The sequence below is a fragment of the Aythya ferina genome (assembly GCF_964211825.1).
Source record: "Aythya ferina genome assembly, chromosome: 1".
NCBI lineage: Eukaryota > Metazoa > Chordata > Aves > Anseriformes > Anatidae > Aythya > Aythya ferina.
The window spans coordinates 57,782,001-57,802,453 of NC_140296.1; the positions used below are offsets into that span (position 1 = coordinate 57,782,001).

At 41.2% G+C, this 20,453-nt stretch overlaps 2 protein-coding genes across 4 annotated transcripts; one reads left to right on the forward strand and one right to left on the reverse strand.

Annotated features, from left to right (window-relative positions):
- Window positions 1–1,179: 1,179 nt before the first annotated feature.
- Window positions 1,180–10,255, forward strand: TEX30 (testis expressed 30). Of its 2 annotated transcripts, none has more exons than XM_084506393.1 (5): window positions 1,180–1,378; window positions 3,195–3,425; window positions 4,893–4,944; window positions 6,418–6,626; window positions 7,819–10,255. In XM_084506393.1, the coding sequence occupies exons 1-5, from the start codon at window positions 1,361–1,363 to the stop codon at window positions 7,990–7,992; spliced, it is 684 nt and encodes a 227-aa protein (XP_084362519.1). In that variant the 5' UTR covers window positions 1,180–1,360; the 3' UTR covers window positions 7,993–10,255. The 2 variants fall into 2 exon arrangements, with proteins under 2 accessions (XP_084362519.1, XP_084362520.1); XM_084506394.1 differs by having other exon boundaries at window positions 1,217–1,234.
- Window positions 9,888–20,094, reverse strand: POGLUT2 (protein O-glucosyltransferase 2). Of its 2 annotated transcripts, none has more exons than XM_084506391.1 (10): window positions 19,778–20,094; window positions 18,005–18,210; window positions 17,402–17,607; window positions 16,566–16,643; window positions 13,602–13,774; window positions 12,342–12,579; window positions 11,551–11,760; window positions 10,996–11,085; window positions 10,362–10,466; window positions 9,888–10,155 (listed from the first exon to the last, which is right to left on the reverse strand). In XM_084506391.1, the coding sequence occupies exons 1-10, from the start codon at window positions 19,954–19,956 to the stop codon at window positions 10,138–10,140; spliced, it is 1,503 nt and encodes a 500-aa protein (XP_084362517.1). In that variant the 5' UTR covers window positions 19,957–20,094; the 3' UTR covers window positions 9,888–10,137. The 2 variants fall into 2 exon arrangements, with proteins under 2 accessions (XP_084362517.1, XP_084362518.1); XM_084506392.1 differs by having other exon boundaries at window positions 18,005–18,176; window positions 19,778–19,910.
- Window positions 20,095–20,453: the final 359 nt, after the last annotated feature.

Below are 20,453 nucleotides of genomic sequence, written 5' to 3' on the forward strand. Positions count from 1 at the left end.
CTACTTGAAGGCATGGTGTTTCCCCTAGTCTGCTGGAGGCCCTGACTGCAATGCGAGCTGTGGCCCAAGCAGCAGCTGCCTCAGCACCGCCTGTGCTTTGCTGGGTACTTCTGCCAGTGTCCCCAGTGGCAGAAGACCCTTGCAGGCTGTGCCAGAGGCGTTCCTTCAGTTTTATGCTTCCACATCTTGCTCTTGCTTTGCATTTTAAGCACTTCTCGAGTAGAAGTTTAGGCAACGAAGGCTCCCTGCCTTTCCCAGCTTGATGACAGCTGAACTTCTCATAGGGCCTGAAGGTTTCGATTGGTGTTGGGTGAAATCCAGCCAGCAGTGTGACAGTGACACAATGAGCATGCCGGGCAGAGCACATTTTGTCTTCCAGAACGTGAATGTGGAAAAAGCCCTGTTCCGTTTGGGATGGCACCTTGAATCAGTGAGCAATATGTTGGGTGTCCTAACTTACCTGCATTTTATACACCAATAATGGCAGAAAACAGATCGATAGTCTCTGACTTGACAGAAAATATGAGAAAACATTTTGGAGCATTTCTGGGAGCTGGGGGTCTGCCTCTTCTCACAGGTAACTAGTGACAGGACTAGAGGGAACGGCCTCAAGTTGTGCCAGGGGAGGTTCAGGTTGGCAATGAGGAGACATTTCTGCTCAGAAAGAGCAGTCAGGCACTGGGACGGGTTGCCCAGGGAGGTGGTGGAGTCACCGTCCCTGGGGGTGTGCAAGGCAAGGCTGGACGTGGTGCTTGGGGACATGGTCTAGTGGGTGACACTGGTGGTAGGGGCGTGGTTGGACCAGGTGATCCTGGAGGGCTTTCCCAACCCTAATGATTCTATGGCTTATGAAACATCCAACATATAAATACTGCAAACATTGTGTTAGAATATCCGTGCTTATCGCCCATTACCCAAAAGCTGTGTTTATGGTACGTGATTAGTTTGGTTTGTTTTGTTTTGGTTTGGTTTGGTTTGGTTTTAGTCACAGAACAAAGCACAGCCCTGGGGCAGGCTCCGTGCCGGTACCAGAGCTGCAGGGCGGGGCCTTGCCCAGGTGCGGGCCAATCGAGCAGCGCAGAGCCGCGCATCTGGCCGGCGATGGGTCCGAGCGGCTGTCACTCACCCAGATTCCGGGAGTGGGGGGCGGGATCACTCAGGGGAGAGCCTCGCGTGCGCATGCGCAGCCGCCGCCTGACACCGTTGGCCTGAGGTGTGCGGCCGTTGGGCTGAGGTAACGGCCCGGGGCCGGCGGCTGAGGGGCCGGAGCCCCCCCTTCTCTCCCCTCCTCCGGCTCGGGCGCCTCTCCGTGTGTAGTGAGCCTCTGCCTGCAGCCCGGGGCCGCCGCCCCTCAGGGGCTATGAGCGGGCACGCAGAGGTATGGCCGGCCTCCTTCCTCCTCATCTTCCTCCGCTCCGGCGGCGGTGGGTCCGGTTTGCGGCCCTTTGAAAGGAGGGGAGAAAGCTGGGGTTGGCGTTGGCAGCGGTTGAGCTGTCCGTAGTGCAAGAGCTGTGAGGGCGTGCAGCGGCTTGGGGATTTGTCATCGTTTTTTTCAAGTTGCCTTCCCTTAACTGCTCGGTGTTGGCTTGAGAAGAAACTCTGAGCAATTCCTGGCAAGATGTGGTTCATGGTTTTTAGTTTAGCAGGTGCTTGCAGGAGAGAAAGTATTTAAGACAACACTGCGTTTGCTACATGGCATCTTTGCATTCATACAGGCATTGGAAAATGCTTTTACACTTGTATGGAAGTCCAAAATTTTATTTATTCATTTTTACTAGTTGCTGACTTTGAAACCAAAAAAAATGAGGTGCTGTCCTCTGTAGTAGGCCAGCAAAGCACTTGTAAGGTCTGGTCTCAGCTCCTTAGGCACAGCCTTACTGTGTATTGTTGGAAAAGTCACCTCGTCTGCACATGCCTGAGTTCCCCATGGGGGTGGTGGCATCTCCATACTTCAAGGAGGCAATGTAATTTCATTAGGAAGGCTGCAGAGTGCTCCATATGATTTAACAGCTGTGGCTGAAGGCATAGCAACAACCTATTTTAGTTTATATTATTTTACACTTAGAAATTTGCAGTCCATGGCAACTACATTTCCATCCTTAAGAGCCTCATAAGCTCTGAGATGTGTGCTGCTACCTCCGCCTTTGTAGGTGAAATTTGAAGTATGGGTGGTGACCAGCCAAATTCTGCCTGACTTGGCATGTTCCTTGAGATGTGGTGGTGTGGAACAGACCTTCCGTCCCAGCACTGGGTTGTTTTCCTTTGCTTTCAAGAGCTTTGGCATATATGGTGGCGCACACACACTCCAGTCCCCTTTTATTCAGCTCAACATCAGCTGGCGTCGTGTCTCCTTCAGCTTGTCCCAAGTATCTGTCATGACTGGGGGGTCTTCTGCCAATGTTATGCTGATTTTGTCTTGCAACTGTGCTGTCTGATCTTTTTCTGGGGAAAATTCATTCTGTGACAATAGGAATGCCACCACTCTGGTGAGTGGTTACTGCCATGTAATTTGGAAATACTTGCTGAGATGTGTCTTTGGGTTTTGTACTTCTGTGGATTTGGCTGCTGGTCAGTGTAGTGTAAGTGCCTAGGTTCACCTTTCAATGTCAATTCTAAAAACATATTAAATACTGTGATATTCATCGCCAGTTATTATGAATACTTAATGAAAAAGTCACTCCTGTGTTATTTTCCTATAGTTACCTGTAATATGTAAAACTAGTGTATTCAAAACTATTTTTCATAATACTCTTTCAGTCTTTTCCCTGTGTAATCATGTTTGTACATGGATGCTACATCTACAGGATTAAACAGTTGCTGCCTGGGTGGAGTTCTCTTAGCCCTATATATCCTGTTAATCTCGTTTATTTTTAGGTTTTGTAGAAAAGTTAGTGTTTCTTATTGTGGATGACTTAATATTCAAATCAATTATGGCAGTTAGCTCTCAAATAGGCATATAGAGAATGTAAGAAGCAACTCACTTTGTGCCTTGAAGCATCATTTGAAGCTAGGGATGCTTCATTTTCTAATGGAGAAAATAAGGAGTGATAAGGTAACTTGCTCATTATCGCATGGAAGATCTTAAACAAGGGGAATAGAATGGGACTTGTAATTTTTTTTCCTCATCATAATGTGCAGCTTGGAAAATTTTATCTTCTTCTTACTGTTTTTTTTTTTTTCTGTTTCATTTCTAGGTTCAAGTGAAAATACCTTTTGGGAACAAATACCTTGATGCCATCTTTTCTGTTCCAAAGAAGAAGTTAAGATACGGAGTGATTCTTACCCATGGAGCTGGGGGAGATATGAATTTCCCTCACTTAGTTTCTTTGGCAACCTATCTTGCATCCTATGGAATTCTGTGCCTGCGGTTTACTTGTAAAGGCCTTAACATCGCTTATAGGACTAAAGCTTACAAAGCAGTTGTGGTAAGAAGTGACCAGATTTTGCCAAAGCTGCAAATCCATGGATGTGCAGGATTTAACATATATATTTATCTTCTGTCTGCTTCTGGATTTCCTATATTACCAGCAGAGATTAGTCAAGCTGCAATGAGAAAATTGGAAGTGATGGTTAGCTAAATGGAGTGGTGTCCATACGCAAAAAGAGCACAAACAATTCTTCTATAGGCAATAGCTAGAACAGTTGCTGTAAATGGGTCGCTTTGAATTCAGGGAGAGAAAGAAAAGCTTGAGAAAAGGATTTGAAGAGAGCATGTATGTTCTGCCAGGAAATTTATAGCTGGGAAAATGTAAAGAATTCAGTTGGGGTGGAAATGAGAGGTTGGTGTTCTGGGAAGGCTTGGTGAGGAAAAGGGGAATAAGGGATATGGCTTCGGGAGGGGTTTTCAGAGGAAGGAGGCTTAGGTGGGAATTGTGCTGAATGTCAAGGTTTGGGGCCAAGAGAACAAGACCTTAGGTAGAGTGCAGGAGACTGGGATGCAGGAAGATCTAAGGCAAAAGAGATAGGGTGTAGTATATACTAGTATATACTATAGGAGAGCCCTAGAATATAAATAGGCTTTGATTTCAAAATCGCTTTGTTATATGATTTTGTTTATCTATTTCTGCTGATACAGTATTTAAAATGTTCTTCTATACCTAGATTTTGTTAAAATGAACAATGTTTTGCTATAATAATGCCATCTTAGATTCTTTTTGTTCTGGAGTGTGCAGGAAGGAATCAAAATGGAAAAGGTAGCATGAGCACTTTGCATCAGGCTGAGGTCTTAAAGAATTCATATGCACGATACTGTGGTTTTATTATATGTATGTTACCTTTAAGTCAGTCTTTGGTAGCTTTAATGTGGGTCTATTCTCCAATCTTTTTTGAAGAAATGCAGTGTTGTCAGTGAGCTTACATTAGTGTGCTGTGGTGTAAAGGTGATTTAAAGGCCCCTATTAAGATAGCATCTAATTAGTTACCTCCTAAGAACTGAAAAAGTTGTTGCTGAATTTTATCTGTTCTGTCAGACATAACTGGCTGTGTCTTAAAGTTTTTCTTTTTGTTGGAATGCATGACCTCAAATCTCAGTGAAGGATATTTGTACTAATTTATTCAGTATTTTGATAGGCTGAGTGTGTGCATGGTCTGTTACTGTAACTAAGTTGATACACATAATTAGTTAATATTTTAGTAAATTGATGGTGTGTCTGAAATTTTAGATGTGATGAGAACTAATGTGAAATTATTTCTTTATCACATTTTTGCTGCAAAATATGATGAGCTGATTTGCGTGGGGAAAAAAAGCAACTCTTATGTATGTGGTCTTTGTTTAATCTGCAGTGATGAAAGAGCTTCCCATGTTGTGGTTAGCAGCTCCGAAAAAAAATCCTAAGCCTCTCAGCTGTCACAATTCTGGCTTGTAATGTTTCTCTCTTCTCTTATTTCTTTAGGAATACTTAAAGCTTTCTGATGATTATAAACTTTCAGGTGTCTTCCTCGCAGGTACAGTTTTTATTATTTATAGTTTTCCCTCTCATTCTGGCTGTAATTTTAGCAATCTCTAATTACTCTGTTTTTTACAGTCTGTCCTGCTTTGGTAAGAAGTGAAAGACTAGATGTGGATGACAGGTTTCAGTTGGTGGTATGCACTAAAAGCTTGCTGTCCTGTGTTGGAACAAGCTGAAAAAATCCCACTGGTCATTACTGCTTCATGACAGCAATTCAGCTGTAGGCTAGGAGGGTCTTCTTTCCAGAGTGTTGAATGCTCTCTAATCTTTATAAATTGACTAGAAGCCCACGGATTGCAGTGAGAACGTAGGTGCCGAGCTCATTTGCAGATCTGCATTTGTGTGTCTTAACCTGGAGCTGAATCCAACAAGCTGTGTAGCTAGGGGATGAGCCAGGTAGGCGTATAGCTCAGCTCTGCTTCTTGCATTTCAAGTCAGAATATCTAGCCTGATGTGTTCACAGAATTATTTTGGAAGCATCTGGATCTATTCGTTGTCCTCTTGGTGCTGTAGATCTTTTAGAAGGATGAAAGAAAGAGCAACAGACCATGATTTAGCTCTGACTTGGGGAGAAAACCTGCCTGGCTTGTGACAGGGCACAAGTTCTCTGATAGTCCTTGTGTACCTTTTAACTAAAAGTCTTGAATTCTGGTTTCTGGTAAACAGCCATTTTGCCAAAGCAGGATTTGGTACATAAACCTAGTGGCAGATAGAAAATCAGTTACATTCTGTGAGAAGGGAAATACATGGGGGTAACTAGGAACAACTTGATACTGGAAACTTAAAAATGTTGTCCGACTAAGCGAAACCAGATCTGCCCTGAGGCAAGTTAATCCCACTGGAATCAACTACTTCTAACACTCAATTATAGAGCATTGTCAGCTCATATGCTGCTTCTTTGAGGAGGCGTTTTGATATCCCCTTGCTGTTACTAACCGACCTCGTGCTGCATGTTCACTCTATTTTTTTTTCCCTTTCTATTTTTAAGCTGAAAATTTATGTGTACATAAACACTTGCTGGATTTGTTTGGGGAGTAAGGAGCTTAAAATGTTGGTTTTTACTATGAGTAGATTAAGGCTGCATGAAAGAACAAACACAAGTTAATTGCATTATTTCAGACTTTAAGGATCTGTTTGGAATTGCAGGGATCTGTAGTGCAGGACCTGTCCTCTCTCTCCCTCACTCAACCCCTCCAATAGGATGAGCTCTTGGTCCTTCCAGTATTGCAAAGGATCCTTTTCAGTTTCTCTTTTTTCTTTTTCTTTTTTTTTAACTGGCTTTGTGGAAACATACTATAATCATACAATTACCTTAGCAGAAAAATGAATAAAAGTATACCTAGCATTTTGTACTACATATACACTTAAAAACAAGCCATATGAATGTATTTAGGAGTTGAGCACACTAAGAATGCAGGTGAGGTGATTGTGGATATACTTTTTTCCTTTATTTTAACATGGGAGAAAGGCCGTTCCATGGGCTCACGAGCTGCTGCCTCTGTGATACGTCAGCTCAGCCAAGATGATGACAATGATGACTTCATTCAAGGTCTAGTGTGTTTATCTTACCCGCTGCATCGACCAAAACTGCAGTCCAAGCTCCGGGATGAAGATTTATTATTTATCAGGTGTCCGGTGCTGTTTGTCTCAGGATCAGCAGATGAGATGTGTGAAAAAGTGAGTATCTTTGTAAATCCTTCTGTCAAAGGGCAGCATGGAGGAATAGGAATGAGTCTGAGTGGTGTTTGTACTGGTATCCACAGCAGTGACTTTGATTAACAGCGTTCTCTAAATAGGAATGTAAATATAAATACAAATATAAATCTTCTGAAGGAAGATTTGGGTAGGAAATTTCATCAGATTTAGGGAATCCTGGGTTGATTTCTTATGCTTTTTCACATGCCTGGATACTGTTTGGTCAACTGCTCTGGGAAACTTATCTTTTGGCAAATAAATAATCCAGCTTTTAATTTTTTTTTTTTTTTGGTCCTTTGATAGCAAAGATTTTATGAATTAAGTGACATGTAGAAGGAGCAAGTTATTTGGTCTTCTGTTTTCACCAGCTCAAGTTAGAAAACCTAAGCACTGCTATGCTACTAGTCCACATTTGTCAAATTTTCATAACATTCTTCTAGCAAAGCAGTTCTACCAGAAGTTAAGCTTTTTTGATAGCAGCATTTTTGTTGACATGAAGAACAGGTGTGCAGTGATCAGAATACAATGTTTTTCTACTGTTTTCTTGCAAAGCAGTTATCTGTTGTTCTTGAACTGTTTGGCTTCAGTTTGGGATGGTATGTATGCAGTTACCATTTTCCATGCTTGGACAGTTTCTAAGGAGTCAGAACACTTTCACAAGGAGTTGTCACTGAAATTAGTGTGGTTAGCAACCGGCAAATACCTGGAGTGCCTTCCTAAAGGGGGAAGATCCTTAAGCCCTTCTGAGCTGGTTCCACTTTGGAGACAGCTGAACAGAGCACTAGTCTCCAGAGGGTTGTGCTGATACTCTGGCACTGTAGACACATCCGAGTATAGTTCTGCCATTTCAGTGCTGTACCCCCTCTTGCAGTAGGAGCGCGTTCTGTCTGAGTGTGGGCAAGGCGCCTTCACAAGGTTATGAAGTTCTACATTTCTACTTTTAGGTGTATGAGTGAGTGACTGTTACTGAGGGCTAGTGTTTAAGTAAATTATATTACTGAATACAGTATTATTGCATCTCTTCAGTTACTGTCTCTTTAATGTAAATGCCAATCCATTTTTGTTTTGAAACGTTTCCTATTATGTGTTACATAGGCAAAGTGAGAGACATCTGTGTGTTAGACAATTTGTAGCAGCTAATTATCTAACTTTCCCATTTTTATTTTCTCTGTAGCAATTGTTAGAAGGTGTGGCAAGCAAAATGAAAGCCCCTAAAAAAATCCATTGGATTGATAAAGCAAACCATGGGATGGCAGTTAAAGGACGAGCAGAAGATGATGTCATGGAAGAAATAAACGCACAAGTTTTTTCTTGGCTTAGAGAGAATATTGAACTGGAGCACAAATGACTTGCAGTGAGTGGTTAAGTAGTATCTTCAATCAGCTTTTTCTTAAGTGCAACAAATCAGTTTGTGGCATACATTTTTGAAAACAAGTATTTTATAAGTCTAAGGGTAAATGTAAATAAAACTTTTTTTTTTTTTTAATGAAAGGAAAAAATATGCAAAACAATAAAAACATTTTAAAAGAAAAATGGGAAACATTAAATATTCAGTGTCTGAGCAGCATTGTTTTTAGTATTTCCATGCAAAAGCTATACACAACACTTAATGCTCTGCATTACCAAGTAAATGGTTTTTGACTGTTTTTTTTTCAGTATATTCAAATATTTGGACTCCAAATCTTCAGATGTGTTTTTATTTTTGAGTCTATTACTGATACTATCCTTGTTTGAACTTAAAACATACTGATCTGTAAAACTCTGTGAGCATATCTCCCAGGGCTGGACAGCGAGGGTTTTACTGTTCTGTCTTGGTGCCCTGTTGGGGCATTCTGCTGTGCTACATGAACTGTGATGGGAGTAGATTGGATAAGATTGGACCAGATGACCTTGAAGACCTTCTGCAACCTTAATAATTCTAAGATTCTAAAATACTTAATAGGTGCCTGCAGGTGTTGTCTTCCCCATTATGGACTGAGAGACCTGTGGGTATAACCAGGTTGTAGCAGCAGCCTAATTGCCTTCAGCCGATGATCAGCATGTATTGGCTGTGTGAATACCTGAGTTGAAACTGCCGGTTGGTCCTGAGACAAACACCTTGATGTTGTCTTCTGAGACACTGGGTTCATCTCCACTGCCAAGTTTCCTACAGCCTCCTCTGGTTGTTCTGCATCATTACAGCTTGCAGCTCACTGCTGCAGTGTGATCAGTTCCCCGTTCTAGCCTGGAGGTGGTTCTGGGGAGTGACTGCTGTATGTGGCAACACAGAGCTGCTTAAATGCACTGAGTCAGCTGTGGTGAGCTCAGAGGATTTCTCTGAGGATTTGGTCAGGTGACTGCATCTGCTAGCTTTGTTTTGGTGCTGTACTGTAAAAGGTCAGGTGATTACTGTAAAAAAACAATTATTCATGACTAGTTTATTGCAGTTAAATTATACAGCTTATCAAGTGATTGAACAAACTACTCTAAGCTTGCTTTTACTATAGCAAAAAATAATCAATAGACAGATGAAAATTAAAAATCAGATACAATATTCTGTCATTTCTTACAAGGCACCTCAAGAATGCTGATTGCCCATCAATAGTGTTGTTTAATAAGCATGGGATGTATCTAGATGCTCACAGCCAATTTCAAAAGGCACATAAAATCTGTGTGGCTATTTTCTTTAAGTTCACTGTTTTACAGAGAAAATAAATCCTCACTTTTGACTGGGGAGGTGTGTTCAAACTTTAGAATGTGATGAATTTAGACTTGACATCTACCAGTGTAGCATTTTGTGATGATGATGATATGCTCAGAAAGTAGCAGCTGAGTTACTTAACACCAGTGGAAAATAGGTATTTTAAGAGCAGATCAAATTGTAGAAGAATGATTGGTTTATTATCAATAGTCACTGCTCAGTGCCACTTAATTCTTTTTATATTTCCGAAGGGACTGAGTTTCACAGAGAAAGCATCTGTGAAAAATCAGTTTTTATCTAAGATAAGTGTCCAATAGAGTTGTATAATTCCTTCAGGTTAAAGAATACAAACCCCACATCATTGTCTTTGAGAATATTGACTGTCTCAGAAGGAACAAAATTATGGTCTGAGAATGATTGCTTTTGACAGGCATGCCAGGGAGCAGGTATACGATTCTTATCTGGCTGTTTTTGCTGAACATGCTAGACTCAGTATCCCAGGCACCTTGTCTGAGTAAAAAGTACCTGCATTTGAAAAGCATCTCAGGACAGTACCAAGTAACTGATAGAAATGTGTTTTTTATTTAAAAAAAAAAAAAAGAAAAAGTTATAAAATGTGTGTTGAACAAGGCTCTGTGACTGCTCCATGATAAAAAGGAAACAGGCAATAGTTGGTTGTCTTCTGTATGTAGATCATGATAGAGTAAACTTCAAAATAACCGTTTAATTTTTAATTCAAGGTTTCCTTCTGTCCTGAAGAAGTGATTCTGAATGTAGGTAAATATCCAAAAAAAATGATTTTATTTCTTTCTGTCAAAGTTCATCTTTGGTCTGTAATAGAGAAAGAAGAAACATTTTTCAGTTAACTGGAAACTCAATTTTCAATAGTCTAGTCCTGCAAACACAACAATAAATGTTTTTAAGCCACTAATAGTCTGGTGACAGAGTATGTGGTATTGAGCAACAGTTGTTCCAATTTGGTTGAATACAAACTGCAGACATTGAGCACTTTACATTTAACACCATATATATTGTACCTTTTTTCTGTGGCAAGTACATGGAAAGAGGTCATCATCAGGCTGCTGGACTTTCTCCATGCCTTCTCTGATTTTTGGCTCATTCACTTGCAAACTGGCATATTCCTAGTTTTAAAAAACGAAAGGTGTTGTTAATTCATAAGCTCTTTATGTTGTAAATCCTGCAACAACTCAGCTGAATAATTGTAAAAACTCCAGGACTACACAGTTTTCTACTCTGTCCACGCTGTGCCACAGAAAGGGTAAACAGATACCCAACTGTTGACAGGGGCCCCTTCGGGTGCCTCACTGGAGTTTCAATATCCTGGTGCTAATGCAGAGATATTTTCAGCTGTGGTTCACAGGGTGCATGTCTGATGGGGAGTTCTTTGATCATTGTGAGCAACGTATTCTTGCAGGTTAAGTCAAGATCTATGGGATCTGATTGCTTCTCTCAAACTGCCCTCAGAGTCTTACGCGGTTTCACAGGAAACAAAAGCATGCGGTGTTTATAAACCAACTGAATTTCCTAATTGCTGTCACTTGCTTTGTGGCTTCAAGTGCCGGATTGGCCAATTTCCAGCAGCTGTGTTGTCCTGAATTCTCTCTATGGGATTTCTATTTTTGTGGGAGTAGAAGTTAAAAATACACTAACCTGGAAAAGTTTGAAGTAGTAACAAAAAATGTGATCTCCCATGAGATTGTTTCTTGCAAATTCTTGTCCAGATTTTGCAATATTTTTGGCCTGCAAAAGAAAGAGTTTGTTTGTTTGTTTTAAATTCTCTAAAAATGGTAGTTATTTCAGGATGCTACTATTGATTCTAGGGTGCTGATAGTTTAAGATAGTTCATTTATTTTTATCTAGTGTTTACATGTCCCCACACTGAACTGTCCATAAAACAGTAACATAAATCTCTTACTGATACATGGAAGGGATTAGGAATTTAAGCATTATTAATTGTAAAAGTAAGGCATTCTTATCAAAAGAGTCTCCAAAATTCCTATTAATTCTCAAGCAAAGGGCAGCATTATGTATTCTTAAAAACTGCTTCTATTTATGCACTTGATGATGCTCATTCTGAAGTCCTTTCAGAAGGAAATAACAGATTTTGTTTTAAAGAAATGTATTTTTTGCTCAAGACAAAGCTATTTGTCAAGAAACTCTTATTTGTCAAGAAACATTGCCAAGTACTTCTAAACGCGTATTTACCTCTTCATCGTGCTCTTTGGCCCACTGTAGTTTTTCTAGGAGATCGCTCAGATCACTTTTGAATGGAATATAGTGTTTCCATGGCTGCAGCTCATTATAAAAATGCTCATAGTAGATGGAGTCTTGCTTTAGCACAACGCTGTTTCCTGCTAGTAGATAAGGCAATCTATATGCTGCCACTGTGCCATCAATGTTAATTTGATATTTATACTGGGGAAGAAAATGACCAGAGGTTATTAACAAACAAGACCCAAGTAGCCTGGTTAGCTCGTGTTATTCTGAGGGCACCGGTATTACTGACTTGCTGGTATTGAGAAATGTCGGATTGGCTAGGCAAGCATCAATTTTTAAGTAGCTTTTGTTATTTAGTTTGGAATTCATCGTAGTGCGGGGTACACAGGTGCCCTCTTCATCAGTTAAGCTCTCCGGACATTCTTAGACGCTCATCCTGGGATGTGAGGGTTGATGTGCCACTTCATCCACTGACTTCCCACTATGTTAGTTATGTTAGTAGTCCTGATCACTGAACCAGGAAAAAGAAATAAAAAGGAACTTGGAGTTATTAGATTACACCAGGTTCTGTGGAACCTTTAGATGTAAATCAGACATCTTTATTCTCAATCTAAGAGCTACACAGCAGTTAGTCCCAGCGGAGAGAAGCCTACTTATGCTTGTCGTTGCTGTGCTGGAAAACCAAAATCACTTCATTATAAATAATATATACAGAGTTATTTGGTAATGGAAAACACTGAGAACCTAGTTCTACAAAATATAAATGACTAGTGGCTTACCTTAAAAAAATCAAAAAACGAAATGTGCTTAACAATGGGGCCGTAGAGGCTTTCATCGTGTTTAAAAAAAAAAAAGTTTGTGAAAGCAGCATCTATGATCTCCGGATATTTTCTACTGAGCTTTACAAGTTCAAGCCTCTCTTTGCGGCTGTCACGTCCTCTCCAGAATGCCGTGGTATTCTTGTCTTCCCATGATGGGCCGGTGTTTGCTTGAACTGACATCATATCCAGACTAACCCTGCAGGAGAAAGTAGTGATTTATTTGTGATGTCCACTGGATTTTTTTTTACATGTGATTTGGATTTATTTAAGTGTGATTACTTGAAATAATTTATAGTACTAATAGGAAAATACCAAAGATGAGGGTGAGTCATGATTATACCTGTATATGTATTTTATCAGTATTTTTACAGTGATAAAAAGAGATAGGGAACGTCAAATCCACAGACCTGTGGCAAGAGAGAACTGTGTGTGGAAAGAGGATCTGTCAGTTGTTGTGTAAAAAGCAGCTAAAAGTGGGTATGGTTGCCATGGGTGATGCAGGGTACAGGAATAATTGAAAATGGTGATGAGGCAGCCACAAATAGTCCAAAGCAAGGTTGGAATGTAAATGGCTTAACAGAGCATAATTTACTTCCACAGAAACCTGCTAAATTAAAGCACAGAAGCTGTGGGCAAGCAGAGCAAATTTAGGAAAAGTCTTGATAATAAAAGCTAGAAACGTGAATGTAATGCAGTGAAATGATATATGGGTTCAAAATGAGTAATGAAGATATCTTAGAAGCTGTATTTGTATTGTTCCAAGACAGCAGCAGGGCTGTTACCGCAGCCAGGTACCAGTAATCAAGAGATGGTAGGTCCTCAGCTGAGCACTCTGGCTTCAAAGGCCTTTAAATGTTCTAGGAAACATGGGAAGAGAGAGTCCTGGCCAGCTGTCAGCACGTTCATTGTGATGAAGCAGAGCACACAAACAAAACACCTACTCTTGTAGTGTTTAACTCCGTGTGCTTTTTTCAGTGACCTGACTGCATTTAGATAAATTCTGATTTTTGAAATAGAATAGTGGAGTATGTTTTCATACATGTAACTTGTAGAATGTACAAATTGGTTCATGCTATGATGCCAATTAAATAATTATTGCCTATCTATACTGTATCAATGTCTCGATGAATAAATAAAAGTTAATGTACTGATAACGTAAGTACCTTTTTGGAAGAACACTTACTATGAACTTTGTGAAAAAAATAAAAAATCTCTTACCGTCCCATAGTCTCCAGAACCGAGTCTGTTAAGTCATATGTTGGCATGACGATGTCTTTTGATTCACTGGACCCACACCATGAGAAGATAGGGTGCAGGTTCTGCGGAGGTTTCTTTTTCTCCAGAGGCCAGTCCCCCAAGTTAACAAAAAATTCTACATCTGGCATTTTCACCTAAACAGAAGCAAAGGAGGCGCAAACGCTTTTCAATATGAAGCAGCATTCTTTTGGTGGAAACTTGCAATTTGAGAACATCACCAAGAGCGAAAAAAAAAGCCTATTCTGTAGTAATAGTCGATGTACCTGTAATACGTAAAGTTAGAAACATTAAAAATACTCAGACCACAGAGACTGTGGTCTGTAAGATTATTTATTTATAAGAATGTCACAAAATCACCTAGGAGGTCTCCCTCCCAGTTTAGAAAACAGTTGCTTGTTATGCTTTAGATGATTGGCCATGCAGTCCTTGTTCCAGGCTAGCACTGGGACCTAAGTAAGCAACCGTATAACTCCAAGGTAAGTTGGACCACCTTGTTGACTGTATTAAAATTACCTTCTCTGAAGAAAGAACACTTCTGAATATAGTAATAATTCCCAAATTAAAATATGCATATACATGTAAAAATATGTAAAGCCTATTCTGACTCCCCACCATATTTAAGCACTTCTCTCAAACCCCCTTACTCTTCAAGTATGAATGGCTGGGCAGTCTAACATTCTCCAGGATTCTTCTGTGGCCCAAACAGGTTTTCATTAAGTTTCTAATTTAATTTATGGACAAAGAAATTAATCATTTGCTGACTACCAAACGCTTTCCTAAATGCTTGAAGATATTTTTCTCTAACCTGATGATTTAGGAAAACCTTTGGCAGAGACACCCAGAAATTCTAAAGACAGAGACCCAGAGCAGTACTTTTGGTCTTCAGTATGCACGCAGACAGAAAAGGTTTCACTGCGTCCCTTCCTCTCAGAGGGGGTTTGGCTACACCTTCTGATCTTCAGCGCTTAACTTTATTAGTAGAGTGCCATCTAATGGTTATAATGGACATAGGAAAGCTATACATTGTATTTTATCTACATCTGAAGTGACAGCCAACCCAACAGATCTATTGTCTCTCAATAACACTAACAGAAATTCCTGTGAGGATTCTTAATGGGGATGAGGCTAATTGTGTTTTCTAAAACTGCAAACAGATTCTGCCTTTGTAGCTTAATCTAAATCCCTCTGATAGATGTTTTTCTGTTCTTTCTTGTCCAATTCTGCTGAAAGGCTTACTTCCAACTTCCATAGAGCAACCTCTAATATAATTGAAGCTACATTTATGTCTTCCCTTAGACTTCATTACTTGACATAACCCCCACTTGACTGTATGCCTGGCCTCTCCTAACATTTTCCCATGTAATGTCAATAATTGAACAATCCTTTTTGAAGCATGATGCCCAAAGCTAGACACAATAGCATAACTGAGACATTACTAATCCTGGGTATAGTGGAAAAGTAACTTTACATTTCTTTCATGTGTTTATTCTGTTAATGTTTTTTTGTTTGTTTGTTTCTTTTTTCCAACAGCATGCCACCATTGACTCCTTTTAAATTTGTGATGCTATAACCTTCACACTTTCTGCAGAAATAGCCACCCACTCCCTATTTTAGATAAGTACTGTAACTATATGATTCATTTTGTGTAGTATCCTTTGTCACGTTATCCTTTTTTTTCCATACAATAATTACTTGGTAATTATAATCCTGATACTGTTCTGCGAGAGGCTTTTGGGTTCTTTCATTTTTGTTGTCTGAAAGTTCAGTAGGCATATTCTGTAGTCCATCACTGAGTTAAAAACATAACTAGGTTACCAAATGGTAACCTAGAGCTTAACATAACTAGGTTACCAAATGGTAACCTGAGCCCAAGACAAAGAATACATTTGTTATGCCTTTCACCTCTCCAGAAATATTGGCAACTACTCTTTTAGCAAGGTTTGCCAAGCAGTTTACAGCAGTTCCTTCTTCACTAAAACTAGACTAGAAATTTTATTCTAGACAAAGTGCTCTTATTTTGGTTGTGAGAAACTTATGAGTCCTACCCTCAAAAGCCTAACAAAAATTAAGATTCCTGAAGCCTATTATCTTGTTATAGAAGGAACCTTGCTATATAACTTGATTTTTGGATGATAAACCCATGGTATTTCATACCAATTGACTTATCTTTCAGATGCATACAAAAATGTGTTTATTATTTTCGAACAGATTTGCAATGATTCTTTTTAAGTGATTAACTCCCTACTTTAGTAGCTCCTCTCTCTTCTTTCTTTCAAAGATAAGTGCTTTGTCTTTTTACAGTAAAAAATAGATATTGCCTAACTTGGATATCTTAATATTTCTGCTGCTACTCTCTTTACATAACAATCACACTTCTATGTGCTGAAACTTCAGCTCTGCTATATTCTGTCACTATGTGCATAACGTCTTCTTTTTTCCAGAGGTTCCCTAGAAGTCTGTGCAGTGCTTTTTGCTTGTACATCCAGACAGTTCCCTCAAAAGCCACCTGTTGGGCTTTTGGCACTTTCTCAACCCTTTGCATCTTGTTTTCAACATTTGGAATTTAATGAAGAAAGATATAAATTCCCCATTTTCTTTCAGCAGAGAGAGAATTGACTATTAGGTGCTATAGGATGATTTATTTAGCCTTCAGGAAAAACAAAAACAAAACTACACTCTGTCCAACTCTATCAAGCTCTCCTACAAAGGCCTGGTAAACAATGACACTCCATACACGCATCAGATAGCATTCCAGAACATCCCAGCTTCGAACAAGAACAATCCACCTCATCTTTCCATTATGAATGAAAGAACAAGAAAAGGTTTTTAACAGAAATAGCAACAAATACACTGAGGCATATTTGTTAAGCCCAGGCTTCTATAAGTTAGGGGACACAGAATAAATGGCTACACAGATGTACTCACTTTTCTTGTCAAAGAAAGAAGTATAGCGTCCATGAAAATTCTGAAGCCAATGTGTTCCCCATACGTCTTTATATAAACCTGAAAATAACCCAAATAGTTTACTGGTCTGGTGTTTTCATAACAAAGAACGACTGGCACAATTTTGAGTTTTTTAATAACTCAGTAACTAGTCAGACTGTATGGCTTTATCTATAGATTTATGAATCAGTTGGGAAGCTTTAGAAATCTCTTGTTCATGATAGGAAAGGGGTGGTGGGAGACAAGCTTTACTTGCATTTGTAGACATTTTAGATCTGTCTCATGGAAACAGAAATTGGTTGGCCTCTATTGTGTTCCATTGTTCCCACTTCCATATGACTCTACTGAAGTCTGTACAGTTTTATTGCAGAGAATTATTGTTCTGATCCTCAGTGGAGCTAAGTGGTATTTCTTCACCTCAGCCTTAGGCACAATGTAGTTCCACTGATGCATGTCACAATTAGAAGATCGTGACACTTCACAGCAATACTGCTCAGAGAACAGAAAACTGAGCAAGCATTTTGGAGGCTGGATTCTGTTCCCAACACTCATATTGATTGCTTGGAAAGTAATGTGCCTTCACTGTGCTGCAATTGCTTCGGTTGTAACATGGACAAAAAGCAGTTTACAAAGCAAGACAGATATTACTGAGCTCATACACAAACTGCAAAGTATTCAATTTCAAGGACAGAAGCCAGACAAAGAAGTTTCTCAAAGAACAGACAACAAGAAGCCTCTCAGCTGGAATAGCCAAAAGGCCAAATTCTATTGCTCGTCACCAAATCTCCATAAGGACTTCAGATCAACCCATACTGTACCTCATTATCTTTGATGGTGTAATGACACAAACTCTGCCTTTGTCCAAACCTCTGTGGGATTTCTTTCGCAATCTTATCTGGATCAACAATGGGAAAATTTGCTAGGTCTCTCTGAATCTGTGGAATGACCTGAGGGCAGTTCATCTCTTCCAGCCACGCGCTGCTCTCCTCCTGAGGGCAGTCACAGTTTTCATGGTAAACCGGTCCTATTAGGAATGCAATCATTATTTTAATGAGCCACACTATTAAGCCACTGAGATCAGAAAAGAAGGTCAAGCACTGAGCATTCACTGTCTAGGGCCTGGTGGTATTTTGTTTGTTTTTTGAGTCCAATGGCATCACGCCAAGCTACATCAACTTCTGTGCAAGCCCTTTGCTTGCTTGGCATTAGCTTCATAGCACTTCACTCCTTTTTGCTCTATTGAATAGCACCTGCAGGACACTTACAAATAGTCTGTAATTCCATGGGATTTGGAGGTCCTCAGCATTTCCAGAGAAGTACTGAGGTCCTGCTACTATGATCCTATGCTACTCCCTGAAAATACTGTAGGATGTGCTTTCTGACAAAAAGCTATGAGTTTTGTGCATAGTACTGCTTCTTACCTTTTAAAATATACGGAGACTTTGCGACGTGTTTGTCTCTGGTTTTGATTTCTATCTTCAGGCTTTTGTAGCTTGCATACATCCTGTATCTCACAATGAAGGAACCATCTTTCCTGTCTAATACTTGCACACCAACCCGAGTGAACTGTTCATCAGGAGCAGTGATCTTCACCTGGAATGTATTTTCACCCGGTGATGAAGTGAACCTACCCAGAGAATAAGTGGGAGCTGACTTAAAAAGTAAACACACAAACGTTTTCTTAGTTTTATCCATTCATTTGAAATGGAACAGATTTCCAGTGACTTCACTAAGCCATGCTAGGTCTTTATGAGCACATCCTAATGTTCACAAGGCAGGCGTGATGCTCCCAAACAGAAATTTGTCAGGTTACCTAAAATGTCTCATGCTCTTAAAAGCACTAAGTATGAAGGCATTTCCACTCAGATATTCATGAACACACCTTGAAAATTACTTGGTGTCCTATATGTTGAACAATGTTTTAGTCTTTGTTTTGACTATTTGGGAGCAGAGCACATTCAAAAATCCAGTGGGGCTCTTGGTTATTTACACTTGGAGCTCCCAGGTGTAGTGATGGGGAGGTAGAAAGCATGCAAGTAACTGGATGGTGGTGGATATATATATTAAAAAAACAACAACAACAAAACATAATAAGCTTCATCTGACAAGCTTAATAATAATGTTATTTTACATATACGGAAGTGAAATATTTCCAGTTGACTTTATTTCCCAGGTACTATTTAGGGCAGTGAAGAATGAAGTTAAACTTCTAATAATGTTTGCAGTCCTTAATCTTTATGGTATCTCATACAGAGAAAAAAAAAAAAAAAAAAAAAAAAGGGTTATTACAAATGCTCGTGTTTTGGTAGGGAAAAATATTATAGTAGGATTGTGTAATTCAATGTATACTTGTCCAGACATACTGGAGAGCTGTCAGAAAATACAGGAAATATTTACTGCCCAAGATAAGCTGAACTGGCACCTGCCAGACTTGCATGTGCCACAGCGCATCTAATCTGGACAACCTGGTTGGAGCACTGCAAGCACATCCTAACTAGTTGTAAGGTCAGAATTTCTTTCCTGGAGAAAACTTCAGAAGAGGTGTGGAGAACCCTGGTGCACCCTAACAGTGGGTTGAGATGTGGCTGAGGCATCTACCTGGACCTAGGAAGTGGGAAATGCTCCCTAACCCTGGAGAAATCACCACAGGCTATGAATAATGGATAACACGGAGTCCATTCCTGTAAGGATACCTGAATAGAGCCACGCAAACCTGATTAGGGAAGAAATGAGAAGGCAAGCTGATGAAATCGAAAGCCATGAGTTTCTTGTAAAAACTAAGTTTACCTATTTAATTCCTACAAAGTTTACCTAAAAGTCTACAGAGTACACACTAATTGACTCTACTGATCTGGTGCCTACCTGCTTGAAATGCTGATATTCCTGACAGCAGAAACAAGTGGGACACTCAAACAGATATATCATAACTTAGTTACTGTTGAGTACTTGACAAAGCAAAAAAAAAAAATCATACAGTGTTGATTAGACCAATTAGACACTTTACTGTTTGTCGTTTTCGGATTCTTTATTTTCTCCTCTCATCCCACTGCACAGTATGTGATACCTCTAAGGAGACTAACTGGCTTCTTCGCAAGTTAGTCTCTTCAGAGACTAACGCACGGAGACCACCACCACCCCCTTTCCCCGTCCCCCTCGCCCTGCCAAGTGCCGGAGGGGGCCGCCGCCGTCCTTACCTGCGGCCCTGCGCGTCCAGGGCCAGCACGAAGAAGTAGCGGGCGGGCAGGACGGCGGCCGCCCGCAGCCCGGGCCCCCACACGGCGCTGAGCTCCGCGCTCACCCGGCCCCCGCCGCCCGCCGCGCCGCCCGCCGCGGCGACCCCCAGCGCGAAGCCGAGCAGCCACAGGCTACGCATTGACGGCGCCTCCCCCCGCGGGGGGACACCGCCCGGCAAGGCGGCGGCGGCTCAGCCGCGACCGGGACAAAGCCGCCGGGACCTGCCTCGGCCCCTCACGGCGCCATCCCCGCAGCGACCGCGGCGAGCGGAGCGCAGCGGGCACCGGCGGCTGCCCGAGGGGCGGGCGGTGCCGCACTTCCCGCGGCCGCGGCGCTGCTGGGAGATGTAGTCCCCTCAGCAATGGCCGTTGCTGGCCGTTGGCGGCCGTTGCTGGCCGTTGGCGGCCGTTGCTGGCCGTTGGCGGCCGTTGCTGGCCGTTGGCGGCCGTTGCTGGCCGTTGGCGGCCGTTGCTGGCCGTTGGCGGCCGTTGCTGGCCGTTGGCGGCCGTTGCTGGCCGTTGGCGGCCGTTGCTGGCCGTTGGCGGCCGTTGCTGGCCGTTGGCGGCCGTTGCTGGCCGTTGGCGGCCGTTGCTGGCCGTTGGCGGCCGTTGCTGGCCGTTGGCGGCCGTTGCTGGC

What these genes read in the sequence shown, in the direction of transcription:
- POGLUT2 (XM_084506391.1), bottom strand. Translation starts at nt 19,956, where the DNA reads ATGCGTAGCCTGTGGCTGCTCGGCTTCGCGCTGGGGGTCGCCGCGGCG. An exon ending in GTTCTGGAGACTATGGGACG is followed by an intron (nt 12,580 to 13,601) that starts GTAAGAGATTTT and finishes TTTCTCCTGCAG; the next exon opens with GGTTAGTCTGGATATGATGT. An exon ending in ACTACTTCAAACTTTTCCAG is followed by an intron (nt 10,467 to 10,995) that starts GTTAGTGTATTT and finishes TTTTAAAACTAG; the next exon opens with GAATATGCCAGTTTGCAAGT.
- TEX30 (XM_084506393.1), top strand. An exon ending in AAGCTTACAAAGCAGTTGTG is followed by an intron (nt 3,426 to 4,892) that starts GTAAGAAGTGAC and finishes TTATTTCTTTAG; the next exon opens with GAATACTTAAAGCTTTCTGA. An exon ending in TTCAGGTGTCTTCCTCGCAG is followed by an intron (nt 4,945 to 6,417) that starts GTACAGTTTTTA and finishes CATGGGAGAAAG; the next exon opens with GCCGTTCCATGGGCTCACGA.